Consider the following 22,915-nt stretch of genomic DNA (forward strand, 5'->3'; position numbering starts at 1 on the left):
GGTGATAGAGTCCAGCCGTGGAAATAGGGATTTCTGCTGTGTGGGAGGAAGCCCATCAGTCTGGGAACATTCCCTGGTTCTTTGATGATCCTTGACACCAACTATAAAGGACTCTGCCCATCATCCTTCCAGAGGGAGCCCCTCCCCACCCCAGCTCCAACCCCCACCCCAGATGCCACTCCTGCCCAGTCGGTCCTCTGAGTCTCTTCTAGCCTCCCACCTAGAGAGTGCTGAGGCCAGCCGGGAGGGCAGAAAGGGGGAGCAGGCAGAGAAGACAAGAGTGTCCACTTAACAGGGGCAGAGGGTTGAATCCAGGCCCCTGCAACACAGCAGAAAGGAACAGGCAAGGGTGGGGTCTAGACCACAGACAGACAGGGCAGAGGGGGGTGACAGATGCTTTCTTTGACCAAACTTTTAGTGGGAGTTCAGCTCAGGCCCTGACTTCCAGCTTCCGTGTCTGTGTCACCCAGTTTTAGAAAAATCCGGTCACGTCAGTTTAGCCAGAATCCTCACCCTTGATGTTTCTTCCGTCTTCATAAATTTCCACCCACCAGCTTCCCCCTAGCCCCTCCTTGGCTGTGAAGTCTTCCCTCCTCCTTGCTAAAACCAGATTCTGGTCCAGTGCTATTCTGAGGGCTCTTTTCCCCTATTGCATTGGGCCCTGAATAAAAGCTGGTTTTACTGCTTTAACTGTCGTCCAGCTCTGGTTCTTTTTAGTGGTGGCACTTGTGCTCTCTCCCCACACTGGGCATGTGGGGGTTGGGTGGGAACTTTGGTCAGCACCCCTCTGTTCCAGGCTCCTTGCCAGGAGGAACCCAGGAGGGCTTCCCGCAGGGGGAGACACTTGGGCATGTCCTGAGAGCCCAGTGGGAGTGAACTCTGCCCAGACAAGTCCCTGAAGGCAGTGGCATGCATATAGGTGGGTCTGTTCAGAGGTGGCACCTGCCCCAAGCACCTGTGGACCTCACAGAATTCCAAATGCACCCGCATGCCTGTGCCCCTGCTGGTGAGCCACAGGAAGGCTGACACACAGAACGAGTCTCATGACAATCACAGGGGGTGCTGACAGCCTCCTCAAGGCCATCGTCCCCTTGGAGGGCCGCTGGTAAACTGGATTTCATGACTACATCTTTCCAGGCACCCAAACTGTCACAGATGCGTAACAGTGACACGGAAGCTGTTTTAATGCCAAAGTCTATATGATTTGAGAGACACCACTTGATTTCTTGCATTTATTATGTGTTTTTAAGGGAGTGACTTCTGGGGCACCTGGGTGGCGTCCAACTTCGGCTCAGGTCATGATCTCACAGTCTGTGAATTCGAGCCCTGCGTCAGGCTCTGTGCTGACAGCTTGGAGCCTGGAGCCTGCTTCGGATTCTGTCTCCCTCTCTCTGCCCCTCCCCCACTCATGCTCTGTCTGTCTGTCTGTCTCTCTCTCTCTCTTTTTAAACAAATTAGTTACTTCTCCAGGGGGATTGGGGAAATCTGTCCGAGATTGAGTTCAGCCATGAGTAACAGGAAAGGCCGCCAAAGCAACAGTGTATGCAAACCAAGGTGTAACTGTCCTCGGGTCCAGGGCTCCTCCAGCAGCTCCCCGAGGCCGTGGACAACCTCCCCTCACCACGCCCACACCCACCCGTTCCTCCCCTCCCCTGCCCTGACCGAGCCACTCAGCAGCCTCTGAAGCCACGCTGCTGGGGCAAGAGGCAGAAACCATCGGTGCACAGGTTACACGGCGTTGTTCAAATTTGATTTGTCTTTACATATTTATTTATTGCACCACTGATCGTTTACGTATTCCTAAAACACGAAGATAAGTTGAGAGTAAATTGGGAAGGTAAGTTAAGTTTCAGGGCCTGGCCGAATGTGGTAGAAAGAAGCCTCAAAGATTTTTTTTAAAAGGCCAAAGAGAATGTGAAAAGCCTTTTGCTCTGAGGTAAGGGATTCACATGGCTCCTGTAGGTCACGCGGGACAGAGGTGGTTTAAGGGGGTGCTGGGGAAGGACCTCCCATAACTGCGCATCCGTTCTGGGCAGTTCTTACCTGGTGGCTCTTCCCACGGCTTCGGCTTCTCCGCGTCCTCTGATGGCATCGAGAAGTTCTCTCTGCGGGCTGCGGGCCTCCAACACGGATCCCGCACTTGCTCGCCGCCCTTTCAACAAGGACAGAGCAGGCCTCGCGTTCAGAGCTTCCGCCGGGCACCGGGGTCTCCCCTGAAGGTGACAGCACTGTTTATGTTGACGGCTGCTTTCCACTGGTGTCAAATTGACGCGGCTTTCAGCCTGCGGTGTTCATCTTTTTAAAATACACTACCCGCAAAAAAAAAAAAAAAAAAGGGGCACCTGGGTGGCTCGGTCGGTTAAGCGTCCGACTTCGGCTCAGGTCATGATCTCACGGTCCGTGAGTTTGAGCCCCGCGTCGGGCTCTGTGCTGACAGCTCAGAGCCTGGAGCCTGTTTCAGATTCTGTGTCTCCCTCTCTCTGACCCTCCCCTGTTCATGCTCTGTCTCTCTCTGTCTCAAAAATAAATAAACGTTAAAAAAAAATTAAAAAAAAAAATAATAAAATACACTACCCGCACTTCCGGGTTCTGGGCCAGCCTGTAAGGGGCTTGCAGGCCACTGCTCTGTCCTCACAACAAGAAAAAAAGTGGAAATCAACGACCCATCTCAGATCCTTCAGAGAATCAAGGTCAAAGCTCAAACTGCTGCCCCTAAAATCAGAGAGACAGACGGCAGACACAGAAAATCACAGCTTCCAGGAGTAGAAACGGCCCTGGAGCCAGCGTCTGGACAGGGAGACTTAAACTCTTCGTGATCAATGGTTAGAAGCTCAAGAGGGCTCAGCTGATGCTTAAAACCTCCGCCCGGGGGATGGGGGTGGAAGAGGGGGGGGGGTGGTGGTCCTCTTAGAAGATAAGCTTTGGGGCGCCTGGGTAGCTCAGTCGGTTAAGCGTCCGACTTCAGCTCAAGTCATGATCTCACGGTCCGGGAGGGCTTACTTATTCTCATTTTATTTAGTCTTACTTTTTTTCTTTCAGAGAGAGAGAGAGAGTGGGGGAGAGGGGCAGGAGACAGAGAATCTCAAGCAGGCTCCAGGCTCAGCGAGGAACCCGAGGCAGGGCTGGATCCCACGACCCTGGGATCATGACCTGAGCCGAAATCAAGAGTTGGACTCTCAATGAGCTGACCCACCTGGAGCTGTGGAGGTGTTTTTAAATACATCCAGAGCGCCGTGTTTTGTTGTTGTTGTTGTTTGTTTGTTTTGGGTTTTTTGGGGCATTTCTGACAGAGAGAGAGAGCACAGAAGGGACAGAGAGAGAGGGAAGGAGAGAGAATCCCAAGCAGGTTCTGTACCATCAGCGCGGAGCCTAATGCGGGGCTTGAACTCACAGACTGTGAGATCATGGCCTGAGCCGAAGTCAGGTGCCTAACTGACAGAGCCATGCAGGTGCCTTGCACTCTGTTCTTCTTAACAGAGTCTGCTCTTGAGGGAAACTATTTTACTAGAGCCTAAGCAAACAAATGGAAGAGGAAAATACCCAACTCCAGCCTCCTCTAGCCTTTGTATTCCAGGAGAGGGAACCTGAGAGAGGTTTGTCAAGTTCACAGCCTGCAGGCACAGGTTCACTATAAGCCTGCGACCTAATGGTCAGGATATAGAACACTTCCTCTCCCTGACACCGCACCTTCACATCAGTAGAGATTCTCTATGATAACTTGGGAACACAACGGAGAACCCACATGTCTCAGACCTTATTCTAGAAGAAGTCTCTAGGGGGCACCTGGGTGGCTCAGTCGGCTGAGTGTCCGACTTAGGCTCAGGTCATGATCTCATGGTTTGTGAGTTCAAGCCCCGTGTCAGGCTCTGTGCTGACAGCTCAGAGCCTGGAGCCTGCTTTGGATTCTGTGTCTCCCTGTCTCTCTGCCCCTCCCCTGCTCACGCTCTGTCTCTCCCTCTCTCTCAAAAATAAATAAACATTAAAAAAAATTAAAAGAAGTTTCTAGGGGGTGCCTGGGTGGCTCAATCAGTTGAGCATCAGGTTCAGGTCATGATCTCACAGTTTGGTTCCTTGGGTTCCAGTCCCACCTCGGGCTCTGTGCTAACAGCTCAGAGCCTGGAGCCTGCTTCAGATTCTGTGTCTCCATCTCTTTCTGCCCCTCCCCTGCTCACGATCTGTCTCTCTATCTCTCAAAAATGAATAAATGTTCAAAAAAATTTTTTAGTAAGTAAGTAAATAAATAAATGAATGAAGTCTCCAGAAAAATCCAAAGACAACAGGGGAGACAAAACAAGGAGACCAGAGGAAATTTTCTCCTCTAACCCCTACAGCAATGGCAACAGTAAAAAAAAGCCTGGCTCCTAGCCAGCTAAGCATAAAGCCTCACACCAAAGACCTACTTAACTCAGTTCCTTTTACCTAGGACATCATGTTCACTTCTCAACAACAACAGCACAATTACAAAGCATACTACAAAACAAAAGCACAGTTTGAAGAAGCAGATCCAAATACAGTAGAGAGGTTAGAATAATCAGGATAGAAATTTAAGACAACTATGGTGAATATGTTAAGGACAATAATGGAAAAAGTAGCCAACATTAAAAAACAGATGAGTAATGTCAGCAGACAAGTGGAAACTAAGAAAGTATCAAAAGGAGGGACACCTGAATGGCTCAATCAGTTAAGCATCCGATTCCAGCTCAGTTCATGATCTTACCGTTTGTGAGTTCAAGCCCTGCACTGGGCTGTGCTGACAGCTTGGAGCCTGGCACCTGCTTCAGATTCTGTGTCTCCCTGTCTCTCTGCCCCATCCCATGGCTTGTGCTCTGCCTCTCTCTCACTAAAATAAATAAACATTAAAAAATACGTTAAAAAAGAAAATAGACCTGGATGGGCCTATATTGTAAAGTCAGGGCACCCATTAAAATTTTTTTAAGTATATCTGATATACCAAAAGAGGAGAAATAATGAAATAACACAAAATGCTTAAGTAACACCAGTGAGTGCAGAAAAAGAGTGGAAAACAAAAAAGATTCAAAGAACAAAGGCAAAACATAGAAAACAGTAGTGAATGTAGTAGCTATTAATCCAACGATATCAATAGTCACTTTAAAATAAATTTATTTTGGGGCACCTGGGTGGCTCAGTCAGTTATGCCTTCGACTCTTGGTTTCTGCTCAGGTCATGATCTCACAGTTCGTGAGTTCAAGCCCCACATCAGGCTCTGTGCTGACAGTGTGGAGCCTACTTGGGATTCTCTCTCTCCTTCTCTCTGCCTCTCCTAAATAAATAAACAAACAAACAAACTTTAAAATAAAATAAAATAAATTTATTTCAGCTAAAAAGTGACCAGATTTGGGATTCCTAGCTGGCTCAGTTGGTAGAGAATGCAACTCTTGATCTTGGGGTTGTGAGTTCAAGCCCCACATTGGGTGTATAGATTACTTAAAAATAAAATCTTTAAATACGTAGTGATCAGATTTAAAGAAAACTGCTAAGTAATTGGTAGTACATGTTGTAGGTCCATATGGCAAACATGTGTCACAAAGCATTGGTCCAGGGGCCACAGACTGGGCTTAACCAGAGGGGGAAACATTGGATTAGCATTTTAGGACCATCGTCACAACAATGTTTGAGAAGATGGATTGGAAGGGGCCAGAAGCTGAAGGCAGGTATGTCCGATTGAACACAGGGAACTGACGTCATGCATTTATAACATTTCCCTCCCAGAATGCCCCTGAAGAGGGGGAAAGGATAAACATCCACAAGGACAAAGACAACCAGAAGGAACCATCAGTGGATGAGCAGTTCCAGCACATGGGTGGCAGACAGAGGTGAGAAGGGTGGCCTGACCCACCGGAGCGGCCGTGGGACAAGGACCCCAGATACCCACAGAGAAGCAGAGGCCTGTGGTTATTGCTTTTAGCACAACTATCAATGATTCTTGAATACTGAAGAAGCCAGGAGGGAGTTGGGATGAAAATTGGGGTCTTAATTTCAAAGCAAAACTTGGTGCACAATTAAACGAGTGTATGGGAGATAAAAGATGGCTGGAAATTGTTTGCAGCCCTTCCCATGGTGAGGCAGGACCTATTTCCTTCCCCTTGACCTGGGCGGGGATTGAGACTTGGTCTGATGAGTGGTATCTGCAATAAATAACATTGCACAACTTCTAAGCTCCATAATAAGAAGCCTAGTAGATCCCAAGCTCTGGTCTCTTGGGACCCAGACCCTCTGCTGAGAGACACCAGGTCACATGGAGAGGTTATGTGTAGGTGCTCCAGGGGACAGCCCCACTGAGCTCCCAGCTGATCACCAGTATCAACCACTAGCCTCATGATGAACCTGTGCCTCAGCCCCACTGGGCCATCAGATGTCATCATACAGAACAGAAGAGCCACCCAGCTGAGCCCAGGCAACCTGCGAACTGTGAGAAATAACAAAGCATCTTTTGTTTTTAGCCACTGTTTCGGGGTGGAATATTGCACAATAGTTAACTGAAGCAGAGGGCATTAGGAAAAGCAGGGGACATCCAGAAGGGCTCCTGGGTTTGTGTCTCAATGCCTCCAGGTAGTTGGTGCTCCAAATCTCGGAGACCAATGGGTTCTCAGGTCTGAGAGAGATGCCCACATGGGGACTAATGTTATAGGCTGCGATGGAGTTGGCTGGGACCCTACCACATCCCACCTGCAGGGAAGGATCCTAAGGGCATAACTAGGCCCTTCTACCATCTGGGGGCCTCACAATCTTTATTTCTACAATGTCTAAATTTTTTAACATTGAAATATTAGAAAGCCTTATCTCACAGAACGTCCAACCAGAGAAGAGCTTGCATTCAAATCTTCCTTGCTTTATTTAAAAAAAATTTAATATTTATTTATTTTTGAGAGACAGAGACAGAGACAGTGAGCGAGCAGGGGAGGGGAAGAGAGAGAGAGAACGACACAGAATCCAAAACAGACTCTGTCTAGCAATAGTCCCTAAAGTACAGGAGACAGGGAGCCCTCTACTGACTCCCTCACAGAAACAACCTGATCCCTACCTTTTGCAAACCCTTGCAGATAAGGTCATTATATGAAAAATTAAAACTAGTCGTATTCTTGATAATCTTGTGAGGTTTTATTTTATTTATTTATTTATTTTTAAATTCACATTGTGTTTTTTCACTTGATATGCCAGCCTTGAGTCTGGACCCCTTTACAAGATTCCCATGCATTAAGAAATTTCTTTTTGTTTTTAAGTTTATTTATTTTGAGAGAGAGAGAGAGAGAGGGAGACAGCACAATGGGGAGGGGCAAAGAGAGAGAGAGAGGGAGAGAGAGAATCCCAAGCAGGCTCCATGCTGTCAGCGCAGAGCCTAACTCTGGGCTCGATTTCACAAACCGTGAGATCATGACCTGAGGTGAAATCAAGAATCAGAGGCTTAACCGACGGAGCCACCCAGGTGTCCCAAGAAATTTCTTTTCTTAACGGTCATGTCTCTGCATTTTCCTTTCATGTCTCTCAACACAAGTGACTTAGGCCTACCTGGTTGCCAGCACAGAAGGGAAGAAGAGTGATCTCAACACTGAAAAGCAGCCTCCCACAATGAGTGAGGGCACAGCTAAAGTGAATATGGCGACCACTGACTCAAGTCAAAGAACCAATGGACATGGCAGAAATAACAGGTAGCAGGTGGAGGGGAGCCCTTGCCAGGGCCGAGGAGATGAGCCTCCCTCCCTGCTACATACAGCCCTGGGCCCTGGCGTATCACGTGTCTCTGCAACTGGGACCCCCCCACTCCTGACACAAGAATCCAACTGTGCGACGCAGCCCTGGGAGCTGTGAATGGGGATGAGCTGAGGGTGGCTTCCTAGCTCCACAGACAGGGGCTCAGGATGTGGGGACGCTGGAGTGGGCATGGCAGCCAGGGGCCCTAGGAATTCTGGGTAGGGCGGGTGGGCGGACAGCGCAGCTTCCGGACCAGGCCAGCCCATGGCCCCCACCGAGGATCTGCGCATGACATTTGTTTTAGGTAAAAGTACAGGGGTGAGAGACGGCTCAGGCGCCATGGCTCCTGTCCCCCTGGGGCGTCGAGGAGGGTGTCTATTCCTTTCGCTGCTGCTCAGACTGCTGGTAGGGGTGGAGGCGGGCGGTAGCGAGGAGTGGGGAGTGGGCTGGCTTGTGGTTAGGTGGCAAAAGCAAGGTGGGGGAGAGCCGGGTGATGAGGGCAGGGATTGGGGTGGGCAGGCCTCCCGGGGGACAGGGCCTGACTCATGGGGCTTTCCAGGAGTATATTTGGCTGGGCTTAGATGCCTGTTGGAATGGACAAGTCAGGTAGAGGTGACAGAGATGCTGGAAAGTTCTGGGGAGAAGTCAAGGCTGTACCCAGGAAGAATCTGGGAGTCTGGGGCCAATGGATTCCACAAAATCCAGTCTCTAAGCTCTCTCTCTCATTCCACCACCTGTCTCCCGTAGCACCTACCTCCCAGCGATTCCCAGACTCACTGTTCCTAATCACACCAGGTCCCCTCTGGCTCTGATCTATCGCGCAGTGTGACTTCCATCCTGACCACCTCCCCCTCTGGTGTCTCCAGGCCTCACCTCCAGGCAAATGCCTGCTGATTCAGCAAGACTTCTGGGAGGCCACTTGGCTCCCCATGTTGGAGTCCCTTGCTCTGTCCCCTCACCCCCCATGTGTGACCATTTAGGTGTGTGTCCCTCTCCTACTGGGCTGTGAGCTCTTCAGCAATGCCTCTCAACACCTGGGGCCTGCCTGTCCTGCACTCCGACCAGGCCCCTCCCAAGACATGGCCTCCGCCTACCAACAGGCTTGGCCTGTCTTCCCACGCGGGCCCCGGTCTTCCGTTCCCCAGAGGAGACTGCAGAAGAGCAGGTATGTGCCAGTGGTCACTCAAGGAGAGGGCCGGGGGAGGCCGGTGGCGGGCGAGCAGCACAGGAGGGGGGTGGAAGGAGAGGTCTCAGGCAAAGCCCCACAGAGGCGAGGAAGCTTCCACCTTCCCCTGGGGCTCCAGCGTTGTCCAAATGTGAGGAAGGGAGCGGGGCTTCCACAAGTCTTCTGAGTCGGCTTAGGGGACACTTCACCTTCTCTGAGACAGTGGATGATGGGAGAGCCACTGGCGCTTGTGGGGGAAGCCAGCCAGCCAGGATGGCGAGAGCCCACACGTCTGTAGATCCATCCGCCCAAGGACAGGTGGGCAGAGAATCAACATCCGCCCAGGCCTCTCCCTGCCTCACACAGATCCGCTCACCCCCCACGTGGATTCTACTCGCCAAAGAACACGGATGACAGAGACCTGGGGGTGTCACCTATCGCCCCTGATGCCGCGGTTGGGTTTGAGGCCCTAGCTTATGCCTCTTACCCGCAGATCCCTTGCCTTCAGCATCTCTGCTGGTCGAGGGGGCCCGTCTGACAGGATGAGTCAGACCTTCACCCCGGAGGGGTCAGAGCCCCAGTTGAAAGATCTAATGCCCCATCCCCTCAGCGAATGGTTACTCGGGGAAATGGGCCTGTCGGTGTAAAGACAGAGGAAATCACTCACTGTAAACAGAGGCGGAGGGAGGGGAGACGGGCCACTTCTGAATTGATTTAAAGCTTGTCCTTAGGAGATGCCAAAACTGGCCTCCCCGAGCGTCTGTCCTCTGGCTCCCATCCCTCCCAGCAAGGTTATACGGATCAGCTCCTCCGAGGCCAAGGGGTTCAGGTTGGAAAGAAGAGTCTGGGGTGAGGGCGCTGAGCATGGGACTTAATAAGCCGTCCCTTGCTCTAGAGCAACCAGGAAAATGCTTTGTAGAGATGAAACCGGGGGCCAGACGCAAAATCCGGCAGGGAAAACAGAGACGAGACAATGCATTTCTTCATTTTAATTTATTTTTCAATTTTTGTTTCTCACTTACCAACACATTCGTAAAATGTAGCAGGCTGTGTTAGTAAAGGAGAAGCAGGGAGGAAAGAGAGGTGCGGGATCTAAGCAGCTGCACACGGGGAGCGGGGGGAGGTGGTGGTCAAGAGCAGGAAGCACTTGGGGGCAGGAGGGGCCGGGCGCCTCCACCGTCCGCCTTCCCGCAGGCGTGGGCATCGCCGATGCTCTATACAGACCCCCAGATGGTTTTGTAGACGTTGTAGAGAGCACTTCTGTTGCTTCCAAACTTCGTCCCCCAACTTCTCCCTCTGACTCCCCCTGCCCCCCACCCCCGCAGCCATCCCCACCACTGCAGCCACGAGGCAGGGTCTTCTCGAGCCAGCCCCCTGCATAGCCGGGCCCAGGAAAACCCTGCCCCTGGGTCTCAGGGCCCCAAGCCCATAGCCTCAGTCCCTGGGCCAGCATCTGAGAAGCCTAAAGCGGCTGGATCCCAGGGAGGTCAGGGTGGGGCTCCCTTGGAGCTCTTTCCCCAAGGGGAACACTCCCCTGGACCTTGGAGAGCATTCCCAGAATGCCCTCTGCTTCAGCCGCGGGCTCCTATTCAAGAGGTCACTGACAGGCCACCGTGGGCATGGGGACTTGGCAGCAGGGAGGGCTACCGCTTGCTGGAACCCTGGGTTAACCTGGAGGGAGGTTTTACCTTCCGCCCAGAGAAGGGCTTCCTGGCATTTGTGCACTAACCCAGTGGACACTCTGACCCTGTGCTTATGAACACAAACATTTTAATCAGGATTACATCCACCCTGATGAATTTTCATTCTAGAAAGTACTTTCAAGGCAAACGCCATTGAGGACAATCTAATGCCTTGATGGTTTTCTACAAAGTGCAGATAACTTTCCTTTCTCCCCCATTTCTTTTCCTCGAAGTCATTTTCACCAGGATCAAATCCTATTCGTGTGCGTTTCGCCACAGGTATCCGACTCCCGGGTTAGTGTTCGATGCGTGTCAAATGTCACCAACTGTCACACGTGTCACTGGCAGGTTTGTTTTTTTTTTCCTGTGGCCGTCACTTCAAGAAAGTCCAGTTTTCTGGGGGAAGGGCTCTAGCGGACTCCTCACGGACCGGTACCCAACAACGAATTTGTGCGGCTGTCCTGGTGTGCCACACCTGTGCCCTTTGGCCCCAGAGGCTTTTCTCGAGGAGCCGTTCCGAGGGTCCGTGCGTAACCGTGGCCTACCCTCAGCTAACCAGGGACAGAGCCGGGAGCCCTTCCGCAGCCGGCTTCCAGGAGGTGCGCGCACACCACGGGACAGGGCGGGAGGAACCTGCGCCCTCACCGACCCCGGCTCCCCGCCCCCCACGGTCACGGCGCCTTGTCCGCGGCCCCCGCCGCCTGCTCGGGGCGCGCGGGGCCGCCGGTGGCCGCGCGCGTGCTGCGGAGCAGGCCCAGGCCCCGCGATCGGCCGGCGCCGTGCAGCTGGCGCTCGTGGCGGCGGATCTGCACCTTGTGCCGGAAGCGCTCGCCGCAGTCCTCGCAGACGTAGGGCCGCTCGCCCGAGTGCGTGCGCCGGTGGCGCAGCAGGTTGGACGAGACGCTGAAGCGCTTGCCGCAGTCGCCGCAGGCGTAGGGCCGCTCGCCCGTGTGCGTGCGCTGGTGCTGCACGAGCGCCGAGCTCTCGCTGAAGCGCTTGGCGCAGTAGGAGCAGGCGTAGGGCTTCTCGCCCGTGTGGATGCGCTGGTGCGTCACCAGGTTGGAGTGCTGCGAGAAGCCCTTCCCGCACTCGCCGCAGCGGTGCGGCCGCTCGCCCGTGTGCGTGGCCTGGTGCCGCACCAGGTCCGTGCTGCGGCTGAAGCCCTTGCCGCACTCCCCGCAGATGGTCGGCCGGTCCCGGGCGCGCCGCCGCCGCCGCTGCCTGGCCGGGGTCAGGGCGGCGCTGCCCGCGGGGCCCGGGATGGCCACCACCGCCGGCGCGGCCACGGCCGGCAGCACCATGAGCTCCTGCAGCACCACGTAGCCCGGGGGGGCCACCACGACGGCGGCTGGCGCCCCCGGGGCCGAAGCCCCGCCGCCCCCCGCGGCGGGCACCAGCTCCAGCTGCAGCTCGGGCTGCACGGGGGTCAGCTCCAGCCGCACCTCCTGCCGCTGGGCTCCCAGCTCCACCGGGGTCAGCTCCAGCCGCACCTCCTGCCGCTGCTCCTCCAGCTGCTGCTGCTGCTGCTCCAGCTGCTGCTCCAGCTGCTGCAGCTGCTCCTGCAGTTTGAGCTGCAGCTGCCGCTGCTCCTGTTGTCTCTCCAGCTCCTGCCGCTGCCTCTCCAGTTCCTGATCCGACCCCAGGTCAACCGGCATGAGCTCCAGCTCCACCTCTTCCTCCTCGTCTGGCTCCAGCAGAGGGGGCTGCTGCTGCTGCTGCTGTTGAAGCTGTTCCTGTTGCTGCAGCCGTTGCGGCTGCTGCTGCTGCTGCTGCAACTGTTGCTGCTGCAACAGCTGCTGCTGTAACAGTTCCTGCTGCTGCTGCTGTAACCGTTGCTGCTGCAGGTGCTGCTGTTGTAACAGTTCCTGCTGCTGCTGCTGCTGCTGCTGCTGCTGCTGCTGTAACTGTTGCTGCTGCAACTGTTGCTGCTGCAGGTGCTGCTGTTGTAACAGTTCCTGCTGCTGCTGCTGCTGCTGCTGCTGCTGTAACTGTTCCTGCTGCTGTAACTGTTGCTGCTGCAGGTGCTGCTGCTGTAACTGTTCCGCCTTCTGCTGCTGCTGTAACTGTTGCTGCTGCAGGTGCTGCTGTTGTAACAGTTCCTGCTGCTGCTGCTGCTGCTGTAACTGTTCCTGCTGCTGTAACTGTTGCTGCTGCAGGTGCTGCTGCTGTAACTGTTCCGCCTTCTGCTGCTGCTGTAACTGTTGCTGCTGCAGGTGCTGCTGTTGTAACAGTTCCTGCTGCTGCTGCTGCTGCTGCTGCTGCTGCTGGAATTGTTCCTCCTCCTGCTGCTGCCCGGACTGTCCCTGCTGCTGCTGCTCCTGCTGCCACGGTTCCTGCTGCCTTAACTGCTTCTGTGGCTGCTGCTTCTGTAACTGTTGGTGCTGGGGTAACGGTTTCTGCTGTGGCTGCAACAGGTGTTGCTCTGGCACTTGCTGCTCCTCTGATTGTTCCTGCGGCGGCATCGGCGGCAGCTGTGGTTTCAGCTGCTGAGGTGGCCCAGGTTGGGGGTTTTCCTGCAGGTGCTTCTCTTGTCGAGGCAGCCATTCTCGGTCAGCTTGCCGCTGTTGCTGCGGACCTGGGGATCGGCTTTGTGGTCGCCGCTCCTGCCGTGGCTGTTGTGGCAGCGCGGGTTGCTGTTCTGACTGTTGTGGCTGCAACTCCGGCTGCCCCTGCTGTGCTTCCTCAGCCATTTCACTGGCCCCCGTCGGGGCTGAGCTTGTTGGCCGCCGTGGGCTGCCGTTCTCCTGAGCCTCTTCTTCCTCCTGACTCTCACTCCCACCGCTGCCACCTGTAGTGGAAATGGCAGGAAGCCAGGAGAGAAAAATCTACGGGCAGCTCTCAGGTGCAGACCCCCTGGACCTCCCCGCTCACCCGGCCCCATGGACAGCCACGCTAGGACACACTGTGAGCTCCCATCAGGGACCCAAAAGCACCGGCTCGGTTGACAATGGCAGCGTGGCAGGAACTGAATTGCCCAGAGGTGTGGGGTTGGCTTAGAAATGCGCCCGCAGGACTGCTGGTCACGTCACTCTGCACCCTGGCTGTTCCACCTCTCCCCCGCGCCTCCCTCCACACAGGCTCCACGCTTAGATCTTGGCAGTGACAAGAGCCTGGGTGCCTGGGGCTCCCCAGCACCGTTCCCTGAGAAGTCTCTCGTGCTTCACCACCATCCAGTGGGAATCCGCGTACAAGCCGTTCGGACAGCTAAGCCACAAGCCCGTGCTGAACTCTGACCTCAGTTAGGGTCACACCTCACAGAAGTAAAACTTGCCTTCTCCGTAAATAATAACGCCTGGAAGTATCACCACTAGCGGTCCTAAAAGTCACCGAAGTGTCAGAGACAGCACAAAGTTTCCAGCGGGAAGTCCTCCGTTCAGGCCCTAACTCTACCGCTTACCAGCCGTCGACCTCCCGCAGCCACGGAGCCCTCCTTGTCAGTGACAGCTTCGGGATACCCACACTTCCGGCTTCACGGGCAAAGCCAGAAGGGCCCCGGCATCGCCTCTAGAACCTGGTGGGTGCTTGAAAAATCCCTCTCCCTGTGACTTAGAAAATGAGTTTGCAAACTAACAAACACTTTAGCAATACCAAAGATACAACTAGCTCCGTTTGAAACAGCCTGAAGACTGGAAGTGTCTGAGACTATTACTCAGGAATGGAAAGGACTAATTCCATAGCCCCAAGTCAACATGGTGACTGGCCAGTTATGTCACCTCTGGGAACCTGAATTTCCCTGTCTGGAAAAAGGAGATAAACCCTTCCCAGGGACATAGCGAGAATGCCAGGGGGGAAACGTCTGGCCCGGGGTTGTGCAGGTGTAGAGGAAGCCCCACTACGTAAGAGTCGCTCCATTGTCACATTTCACTTTCCTGCACAATATCCACGTGTCTGTCTCTCATTTTGAGCATTCAGGCTGTGTTCACGGAAAATCCGAAGAGGCTCTCTCCATTTCCGAGTCTGATTTCCACGTCTGTTCTTCCTACAGCTTCGTATTTTCAGTTTTGTAACAGAAAGCAGAGGTTCGATGTTATAAAATTTTGCTTTCCGGCCACTTTGCCAGGATTGTATTGATTTCATAAAACCAAGGGATATCTATATGAAAATAACTTCCTTTCAGAAAACCAGTCCTAATAACCTTTGCTTAGGCTAATGGACAAGTGAATGCATTTCGCATAAACACACACCAGTTGGGAGTATGCGTGTGGTGAGCGAAGACAGCCACGAAAACCTGTTCCCCCAGCAATGTCAAGGTCTGAGACACTCCAGCCTCCCGCCACCCCTCGAGGCAGCAAGGAGCACCGTGCTTCTGTGTGAGTCCTCACATTTCTAGCACAGCACTTGGCTGTGTGGCCAGTCCTGGCTTCTTACAGCAACACCAGCATTTTAAACAATGATGTTTTTAGTAAACATATTATTAAGTGTCACCTGATGTGCGTGCCCTTGCAAGACTTTTTCCAGTTAAATATTTGAGCCAGGAGAGTCGTTTAGCCACACATCCCAACACAGCCCCTCTAATTGCCTTGGTCCTTTTCATGCTGTTCAACCCTGGCCCGGCCCTCAGTCAGTGCCCTCAAAGCACAGAGAAGGAAAGTGGCCCCCAGGAGCATGACCACCATAGAAAGTTTCCCCAGACCGTGTCCCAGAGGGAGAAGGCATCTTGAAAGGTTCTGCAGGGCCATATTTGCCTCTGGGCAAAAGGGGAGGAAGATGGATTGAAGCAGAGGTCAGGAAAAGTGGACAAGGCCAGAGAAGGCCACAGAGAAAAGAGAAGCAAGGGGTCCAATGCCTGAGGTACAAGGGGCAGTGGGAGAGAGCCCCTGAATTCAATCTTGAGAACTTGAGTCTGGAGCCAGGGACAGGTCGGGGGACACTGGAGGCCACCTGGCCACTGGGGAAATAGCAGTAGCTCCCAGCCAGCACATACCCAGGGTCCAGGCATGGCCTGAGAATATCTGCATCGTCGGGGAGCCCGTCACAGGCACAACCACAGCCTGATACAGCCGCCTCGGAAAACCCTGAGGGGAACCCGCCAGTGTCACTCCAGGCAGCTGAACTCGGCCGCGGTGAGCGGCTGCAGCCTGCCCCAGCCCCGCACCCCGAAACCACAGGTGAGCACCCTTGCGGACAGCAGGCTGCCCGCCACCCTGCAGCCCCCTCTCGCCCGCAGCAGGCCGGGCTCTGTCAGAAGGTCCTCCGCGGGGCCTGAGGACCGTCTCCCGCTTTGGGTCAGAGCCACCTCCCTCTAGTCCCTCACCTGAGAGGGTGCCGGGCCCCGGGCCCCCATCTTCGAGACACCGAAGCTCCAGCACGAAGGTCTCAGTCGCTGGCCCCAGCTCCATCCTAGTGCTCAGACCAAGACCCCGGGGAGCCAGCTGTGCTGAGAGGAAGGAAGGAAGCTGTTCAGGTGGGCAGGAGTGCTGTGAGCCCCCAGCCCCGTGGCACTGACTGCCAGAGAGCCCTCCACCTCAGCCTCGGGCCTCCAGAGCCAGGGGCCCTACCCTGGCTGGAAAGGAGGACAGTTGGAGCCACAGCTGGGGAAGGGAGGCGCAGGGCAGCCCGGAGCTCTGCTCCCCAAGGCCCGTTCAGCCCCCCGCAGGGAGGCAGTCCCTCCATTCCCGAATTCTGGGATTCTGCGGGGCCCACACTCAGCCCCAGCCTTAGGGGGCAGCCGGCGCAACTGCTCCACTAGGATGGGGAGCTGGAGACCCAGCAGGGACAGTTGAGGAAGTTGGCAGAGAAGACGGAGAAACCTCACGTTCCACTGCCCCCCCCCCCCCCCACAAAGCCCCGCCAAGCCTGTTCACCTCCCTGGTCTCTGGCCTCCTAGGCTGCTCTTGGGGTTTGGCCAGCATTCCTAGGCCAGAGCACCAGCAACCCACAGAACCAGCCCTGGCCCAGGGGCTCCTGAAGTCGGGAGGGTTCCCCACCTCTCTCCTGCATCCCCCCTCCACTGGCCTTCCCGCCGCACGCCCCACCCCCGGCCCCTGCAGAGGTGTCCCCACATCCAGCCGGCCTCCCAGGTCTCTGTGGGGGTCCGGTCGAAAAGACTGGAAGCGCCCCGAAGGTTCGCCGCGCCGTCCCGCCCAACGGGCCTCACCTGGCGCAGCATTTCCTGCCCCTCACCGCGGCCTCTGCACTAGGGGAGGTGTGTTCATGGTCAGCAGGGGCTGGGCAGCCAAGGCCGAAGCGTCAGCCGGCTCCTTCCTGAGGCGCCTCCATCCAGAAAGAGCCGGGGAGGCGCCGGGCCACCCGGGGGCCTTTCTGGGCACTGCGGCGGCGGGCCTGTCGCTGTCAGGGCTGCCGAGGTCGCCCTGGGCCAAGAAAGGGGCAGAACGGAGTTCGCGAGCAGAAGTTGGTGTCGGGCACCCGTCCCGGGGGAAGGGGGCGGGGAGGAGGCTGGGCGCCGGGGGTCCGGTCCGAGGTCGGCGGGGGCCGGGCGACACCGGCCTCGGGTGGGCCGGGGGCAGCCCGGGTCCGGCCGGGTTCGGCCGGCGGCCACAGGTGCCCGGCGCCGGGGGGGGGCGGGGGGGGGGGCAGGGGGGCGGCCCGCGCGGGGGTCCGGTTCGCTCGCCCGCCACCCCCCCGAGCGTGCGTCCGGCCGGCAGCGGGCGGCGGGCGGCGGGCCGGACCGGGGGCGGGGGCGGCGGGGCCGGCACAGGAAGTCCCCCCGGCATCCGCATCCTGTCCCCCGCCCGCCACCCGCGCGCCCCGCGCCCCGGCCCCCGCGCCGCCGCCGCCGCCGCCGCTCTAGGCCGCGGCGAGCTCGGTGGGCTTAACCCTTCCGGGCCCGGCCGCGCACCCGCGGGGGTGGCGAGACTGTCGCTGCCCCGAGGGGGGCGGGGCGGCTCCAGGCTCCTGCTCACCCCCCCCACCCCCCCCACCCCCGCGCCACCGTGGGGACGCGTGCGGTCTCAGGGCGCCCCTGGCCGGGCTACTAGTTGTGGTTCATTAGCGCTCAATTAGATGACACTCACCTGATGGGGAGGCCCCATTCCGCCCCCCAGCGGACCCCAAAGAGGCCTCCCCCTCCGCACCTTGAACCCCTCCTCCTGGAGCCCCGGATGGCGAAGGCAGGCCTGCGGGGGGCGTGGTGTTTGTGCCCGCTTGGACAGTGGGTCGGGACCCCGAAGGACCAGACCTTGTTAACTGAAGGGTAAGCCCGGCTCGCTCCCTCTGTGCGCAAGGCAGGTGATCAAGCCCCCCTCCGCCGCCCCCAACCTCTGTCCTCCCCAGGCCCCCACCCCAGTAGCGCGGTGCAGAGGCCTCCCTGGACGCGCCAAGCTGACCCCTGCCTGGGGAGGCCTTACCTGACCATCTCCATATCCTGTCAGCTTTGCCGCACTGTCCTAACCTGGAAAGTTCACATGAGAATCGGGATACTCCAATCCTCTTGAAAAACCCAAAGACCTGGCCTCGGAGAGCTGTTCCTGGGGTAGAGTCTGGGAATAGCCTCCCTGGAGGGGGACACAGATGTCTTCCCTCCCTACCGTCTCCATGCTCACCTGGCCCCCCCTTGTTCCATTTGGACACTTTCTGGCCCCACAGGCAGTGGAGTTTGGGGCTTCTCCTCCAGCCCTCTGAAAAGCTCCTCTCTCTGGCAGCTTGCCCCCAGACTGGGTGCTCCAGAGGACAGAGGGCCACCTCTGCCTCTTCGGGGGAACAAGTGCATCAGGAGCCCATCTTTGGAGGCAGAAAATTCTGGATTCACCATGGCCTCTTCCAGTTGGGTAACGAGGCAAATTATTACCTAGCATGTGTGGAACAGGGACCGCACGCTGCGTGTCAGGAGTTGAAGGGTAAGTGAGCATCCCCCCTCTGGCCCGGCAGGTGTGCACCTTCACCTCCCCTGGGAGGGCTGAGCTGTCTCTGCCTCCTCCTTCCTCCCGGGAGACCTCACACCCAGACCACCCAGATGATCCACTCACTCCTTAAATCTTGAACCTCTCTCTCTGCTGGCTTCTTGCCAAGAGCGTTTGTTCATCCTTACGGCTGTCCCATCTTAAAAACCAGGCAGCCCCTTCTCTCTCCTGCCCCCATGGCGGAACTTCCTGGAAAGATGCCCCATTGCAATCTGTCCATATCTCCGTCTACCTATCCCTCCTTCCCCCTCTCCAGCTTGGCCTGGGCCCCATCACTCCACCTGGACAGCTCCCTCTCATGTCACCAGTGAAGTGACCTCCCTGTCACTAAATCTCTCATGCCATCCCACCTCTGGGAGGCTTTGGACACTTCTCCGGTGGCTGCTGAGAGGGACCACCCTTGGTTCCCACTTCCTCTGGGTCTGCCTCCTCTGATTCCTCCACAGACTCTGCTTCCTTTATAGAATCAAAACCTGCATAAGTTGTCTTCCCACATCAACAGCTCCATCCAGAAGAGTCTTTCTCCTGTCCATGACTGAGCACCTCACAAACAGTGGCCACCCTTTTTCTTCCTCTTTGTCCCTTTAACTTTGATCCAGGTAATACACAAAGCGAATTGAGTCAGTCAAATTGTTCTAGGAGGGTTTAGCAACAACAAAAATCTTTTCATTTCCAAGTCCACTTTCTTCTGATATTTTTTTGCCATTTTTTTTTTTTTTAAGTTTAAAAACGTTTATTTATAGGGGAACCTGGGTGGCTCAGTTGGTTGAGCGTCCAACTTCAGCTCAGGTCATGATCTCATGGCTTAGGAGTTCAAGCCCTGCATCCGGCTCTGTGCTGACAGCTCAGAGCCTGGAGCCTGCTTTGGATTCTGTGTCTCCCTCTTTCTCTGCCCCTAACTCACTCACATTCTTTCTCTTTCTCTCTCAAAAATTATTTCTCTGCCCCTAACTCACTCACATTCTGTCTCTTTCTCTCTCAAAAATTATTTATTTTTGAGAGGGAGAGAGAGCGAGAGAGGGGCAGAGAGAGAAGGAGACACAGAATTGGAAGCAGGCTCCAGGCTCTGAGCTGTCAGCACAGAGCCTGACACGGGGCTCGAACTCACGAACTGCGAGATCATGACCTGAGCTGAAGTCAGATGCTTAACCAACCGAGCCACCCAGGCGCCCTTTGCCATATTTCTAAATACCATGCTCATAGTGCTATTACTTGGTTTTTCCATTTTAGGTAGTATCTATGGACAGCCTACTTTGGAGGATGCAGATTTAACTCTTTAAGCCACACATACATATGTCCATGTCCTGCCCACAATAATTTGCCTGGTCTTTATCCAGTTTTCTGGGAGAGAACTTCCACACTCTTGGAGTTTCTCCAGTGACAGGAATGTCTTTGTTATTCGGGGGTTGGGGGCTGGATTAGCTTCAGGTTGGGGTCTGCTCATACCAAAAAGACCAACCATATGATTACAGGGTTGGGGCTCTGAGCTGGTGATGTCAACCCAACCTCTGGGGCTAGAGATTGAGGTCAGTCACATGGCCAATGATTCGATCAACGTATGGATGTAATGAAACACCAATAAAAACTATGGACACCAAGACTCAGGTGAGCCTCCTGGTTGGTGACGGGCGCTCTGTTTCCAGAAAGAGGACACAGAAGCTCCACCTTCAGGACTCTCCCAGACTTTGGATCTCTTCAGGAACCAGTGCTGGTCTGTCTTTCTATCCTTTGTAGTAAAACTGCAATTGTAAGTATAGCATTTACTGGAATTCTTTGAGTTGATCTAGTTAATTATTGTCCAACCTGAGTAGGTCAAAGGAATCCCTGAATTTGTAGCCAGTTGGTCAGAAGTGCTGGGGGCCTGGGGACCCCTGAACTTGCAGCTGACCTCTACAGTGGGGGCAGTCCTGCTGGGAGTGATGCTCTTAACTTGTGGAGTCTGGAGGGACCCTGGTGGTCAGCTGTGGAACTGCAGGGCAAGACTGCACCTGTCCATATGGTTTTATGACAGTTTGGGGGTAAATCCACGTTGACTGTTTCCCTAAGTACATCTCGGTAAATATCTTTCACTGCTGAGCCCAGTGATACTATTTGTATCAGTTTCCTTCTTGTACAACCGTTGGTTCTTCCTGGACTTAATCTCTCATCTTTTTTTTTTTTTTTTTTCTTTTTAAATTTTGCTTTGATTCACTTTTAGAATCTCCTGAAAAGTCTTTTCACATGCTCTTATGGCTCAGTAAATGCCTGTGAAACCAACTTTACACCTGGTCAAATTAGTCAGAAAATCTGTTTGTTTCATTTCATTTGTCTGTTTCCAGACATCCCTCTGGAGCCTCCTTCCACTGGATCCAAATTGGGCGGTTTGCCCTGCAGAGTGCTGGTGTCAGCTCGGAGTCCAGTGTCACCATCTGGGACTTTGTCTCTCTTTCTCTCTCTCTCTCTCTCTCTCTCTCTCTCTCTCTCTCTCTCTCTCCCCTACATCAATCTCTGTGACCTGTTTCTCCTTGTTGATTAGGTCATAATAGAGACCCTTAGCGCTCACCAAATATCCCAAGTGCTCCCCGACATTTCCAAGTCTTACATGCAGTTCAACCGGGGTTAAATCATTACTCTGGCCAGGGGACTGTGAAAGGAAGTGGCCCGTGCTATGGCTAAGCCAAAGCACTTAAGAGCTGGCGTGACATCTCCATCTCACGCCTCCCCTGCCGTGTGGCCTTGGAAGAGATGTGTTCCCCGTGGTGCAAGCACATGATGGTAGAGCCTTAGTCGGCCTGAGCTGTCAGTCCAGTCAGGAAAACCTCAGAACTCTTAAGTAATTAAGCAGAACATTTAATGCAGGAAAATGGTCACAAACATGTTCAAAAGGGCTGCAGTATTACGCAGGGGACAATGGGACGACCCAGAGATTAGTAGTACCTCCAGGGCTAGAGGAGCAGGAGGGGAAAATGATAGTATAGAGAGACACAACTGCTGTATCGGGGAGGCTATGGTAGCCACTCTTGGAAACTGGGGTGTGTAAGCAAGAAACGACCAGCCCAGACTCACCAGCCAGTGAAGGCTCCACCAGAAACAGGAAATGTCTTCTCTTCCATCCTGACTTCGGATCCCTCCTTGGTGCTTCCCATGAGCAGAATCTAGCCAGAGGCCAGCTGGCAAGGGAGCCTGGGAAATGGAGTTTTCCGTCTCCGGGCCTCCGGCAATGGAGCATATGGCGGGATGGAGACTGGGTCCAGAGGCAACAGGCAAAGAGCTGGCACATTTGGTGACTCTGTAGAGCAGGGCCCCCTGCCAACCCATGCCGGAAGGGCACACATTTATGAGCTAAGGGAGTGATTGGAATGTTGCAGCTTGAATGGATTATCCTGACCTTCATTCTGGGGGAGCACATTCTTGAGTGGTCTTCCTGAGAATAAGTATATGGCAAGTAAAATTTGGGGAGCCCTCATGTCTAAAAAGCTTTTTCTCTTTCATGTAACTGGGTATGGATTATAGAAGGGCAATGGCTTCTCCACAGATTTTATTTTATTTTTTTAACTTTTTTCGTTTATTTTATTTTTGAGAGATAGAGACAGAGCATGAATGGGGGAGAAGCAGAGAGAGAGACACACACACACAGAATCCAAAGCAGGCTTCAGGCTCCCAGCTGTCGGCACTGAGCCTGATGCAGGGCTCCAACCCATGAACCATGAGATCATGACCTGAGCCAAAGTCAGACGCTCAACCGACTGAGCCACCCAGGCTCCCCTATCATTATTATTATTATTATTATTATTATTATTATTATTATTATTTTCAAGTAGGCTTCCCACCCAGCATGGAACCCAACACAGGGCTTGAACTCATGACCTTGAGATCAAGACCTGAGATCAGAGACCTGAGACCAAGACCTGAGCGGAGATCAAGAGTCGGACACTTAACCAACTGAGCCACCCAGGCGCCCCTGCTTCTCCCCAGACTCTAAAGACACTGTTTCCTTGTCCAGTGTTGCTGTTGAGGATGTCCTGTGCCATTCTGGTCCCTGATCATCTCATGTTGTCATTTCTCTCCCATTTTTTCATCATTTCACCTCTTGGTTACACTTTCTAGAAGATTTTCTCATCACTACCCTCCACTCTTTGTGCATTTATTTCTGCAACCCTCTCTTTAATTTCAGAGCTTTCTTATTCTCGGACTGGGTTTTTTCCTTACGCGTGTTCTTGCTTCACAATTACAATGTTGGCTCCCATCTCTCTGAAGACAGCTAACTTTGTTCCTGCTTCCTTCATCATCCTTGTTTGCCCCAATTCATTTCAACAACAACAAGAACAACAAAGTATTTGTTTCATTTCTCTTGTTGGAGGATTTCCTAAGCTGCCAGGTGATGCTGGGCTGTGGTGTGGAGTCAATCGATCGGCATGCAAGAGAGGGGTGTGGACAGTTGGGGAGCCCGCCACGGGGAGGGGTGTCCTCCAGCTTCTCTTAGTGTTTTGTCTCGGGCCGCTCAGTTTGTCTAGAAAGGA

The 22,915-nt window shown here is 54.5% G+C and overlaps 1 protein-coding gene across 2 annotated transcripts; it reads right to left on the minus strand.

Annotated features, from left to right (window-relative positions):
- Nucleotides 1-9,857: 9,857 nt before the first annotated feature.
- On the minus strand, nt 9,858-16,997 carry ZNF853 (zinc finger protein 853). 2 transcript variants are annotated; one of them, XM_042921453.1, is made up of 3 exons: nt 16,655-16,997; nt 15,812-15,929; nt 9,858-13,345 (listed from the first exon to the last, which is right to left on the minus strand). In XM_042921453.1, the coding sequence occupies exons 1-3, from the start codon at nt 16,664-16,666 to the stop codon at nt 11,229-11,231; spliced, it is 2,247 nt and encodes a 748-aa protein (XP_042777387.1). In that variant the 5' UTR covers nt 16,667-16,997; the 3' UTR covers nt 9,858-11,228. The 2 variants fall into 2 exon arrangements, with proteins under 2 accessions (XP_042777387.1, XP_042777388.1); XM_042921454.1 differs by having other exon boundaries at nt 15,812-15,934.
- Nucleotides 16,998-22,915: the final 5,918 nt, after the last annotated feature.

The sequence above is a fragment of the Panthera leo genome, chromosome E3, assembly GCF_018350215.1.
Source record: "Panthera leo isolate Ple1 chromosome E3, P.leo_Ple1_pat1.1, whole genome shotgun sequence".
Classification (NCBI taxonomy): domain Eukaryota; kingdom Metazoa; phylum Chordata; class Mammalia; order Carnivora; family Felidae; genus Panthera; species Panthera leo.

Excerpts from the sequence above, each read along its gene's own strand:
- ZNF853 (XM_042921453.1), bottom strand. Across the intron at positions 13,346-15,811 it reads GGGGCCCGGCACCCTCTCAG|GTGGCAGCGGTGGGAGTGAG; the intron begins GTGAGGGACTAG and ends TTTCCACTACAG.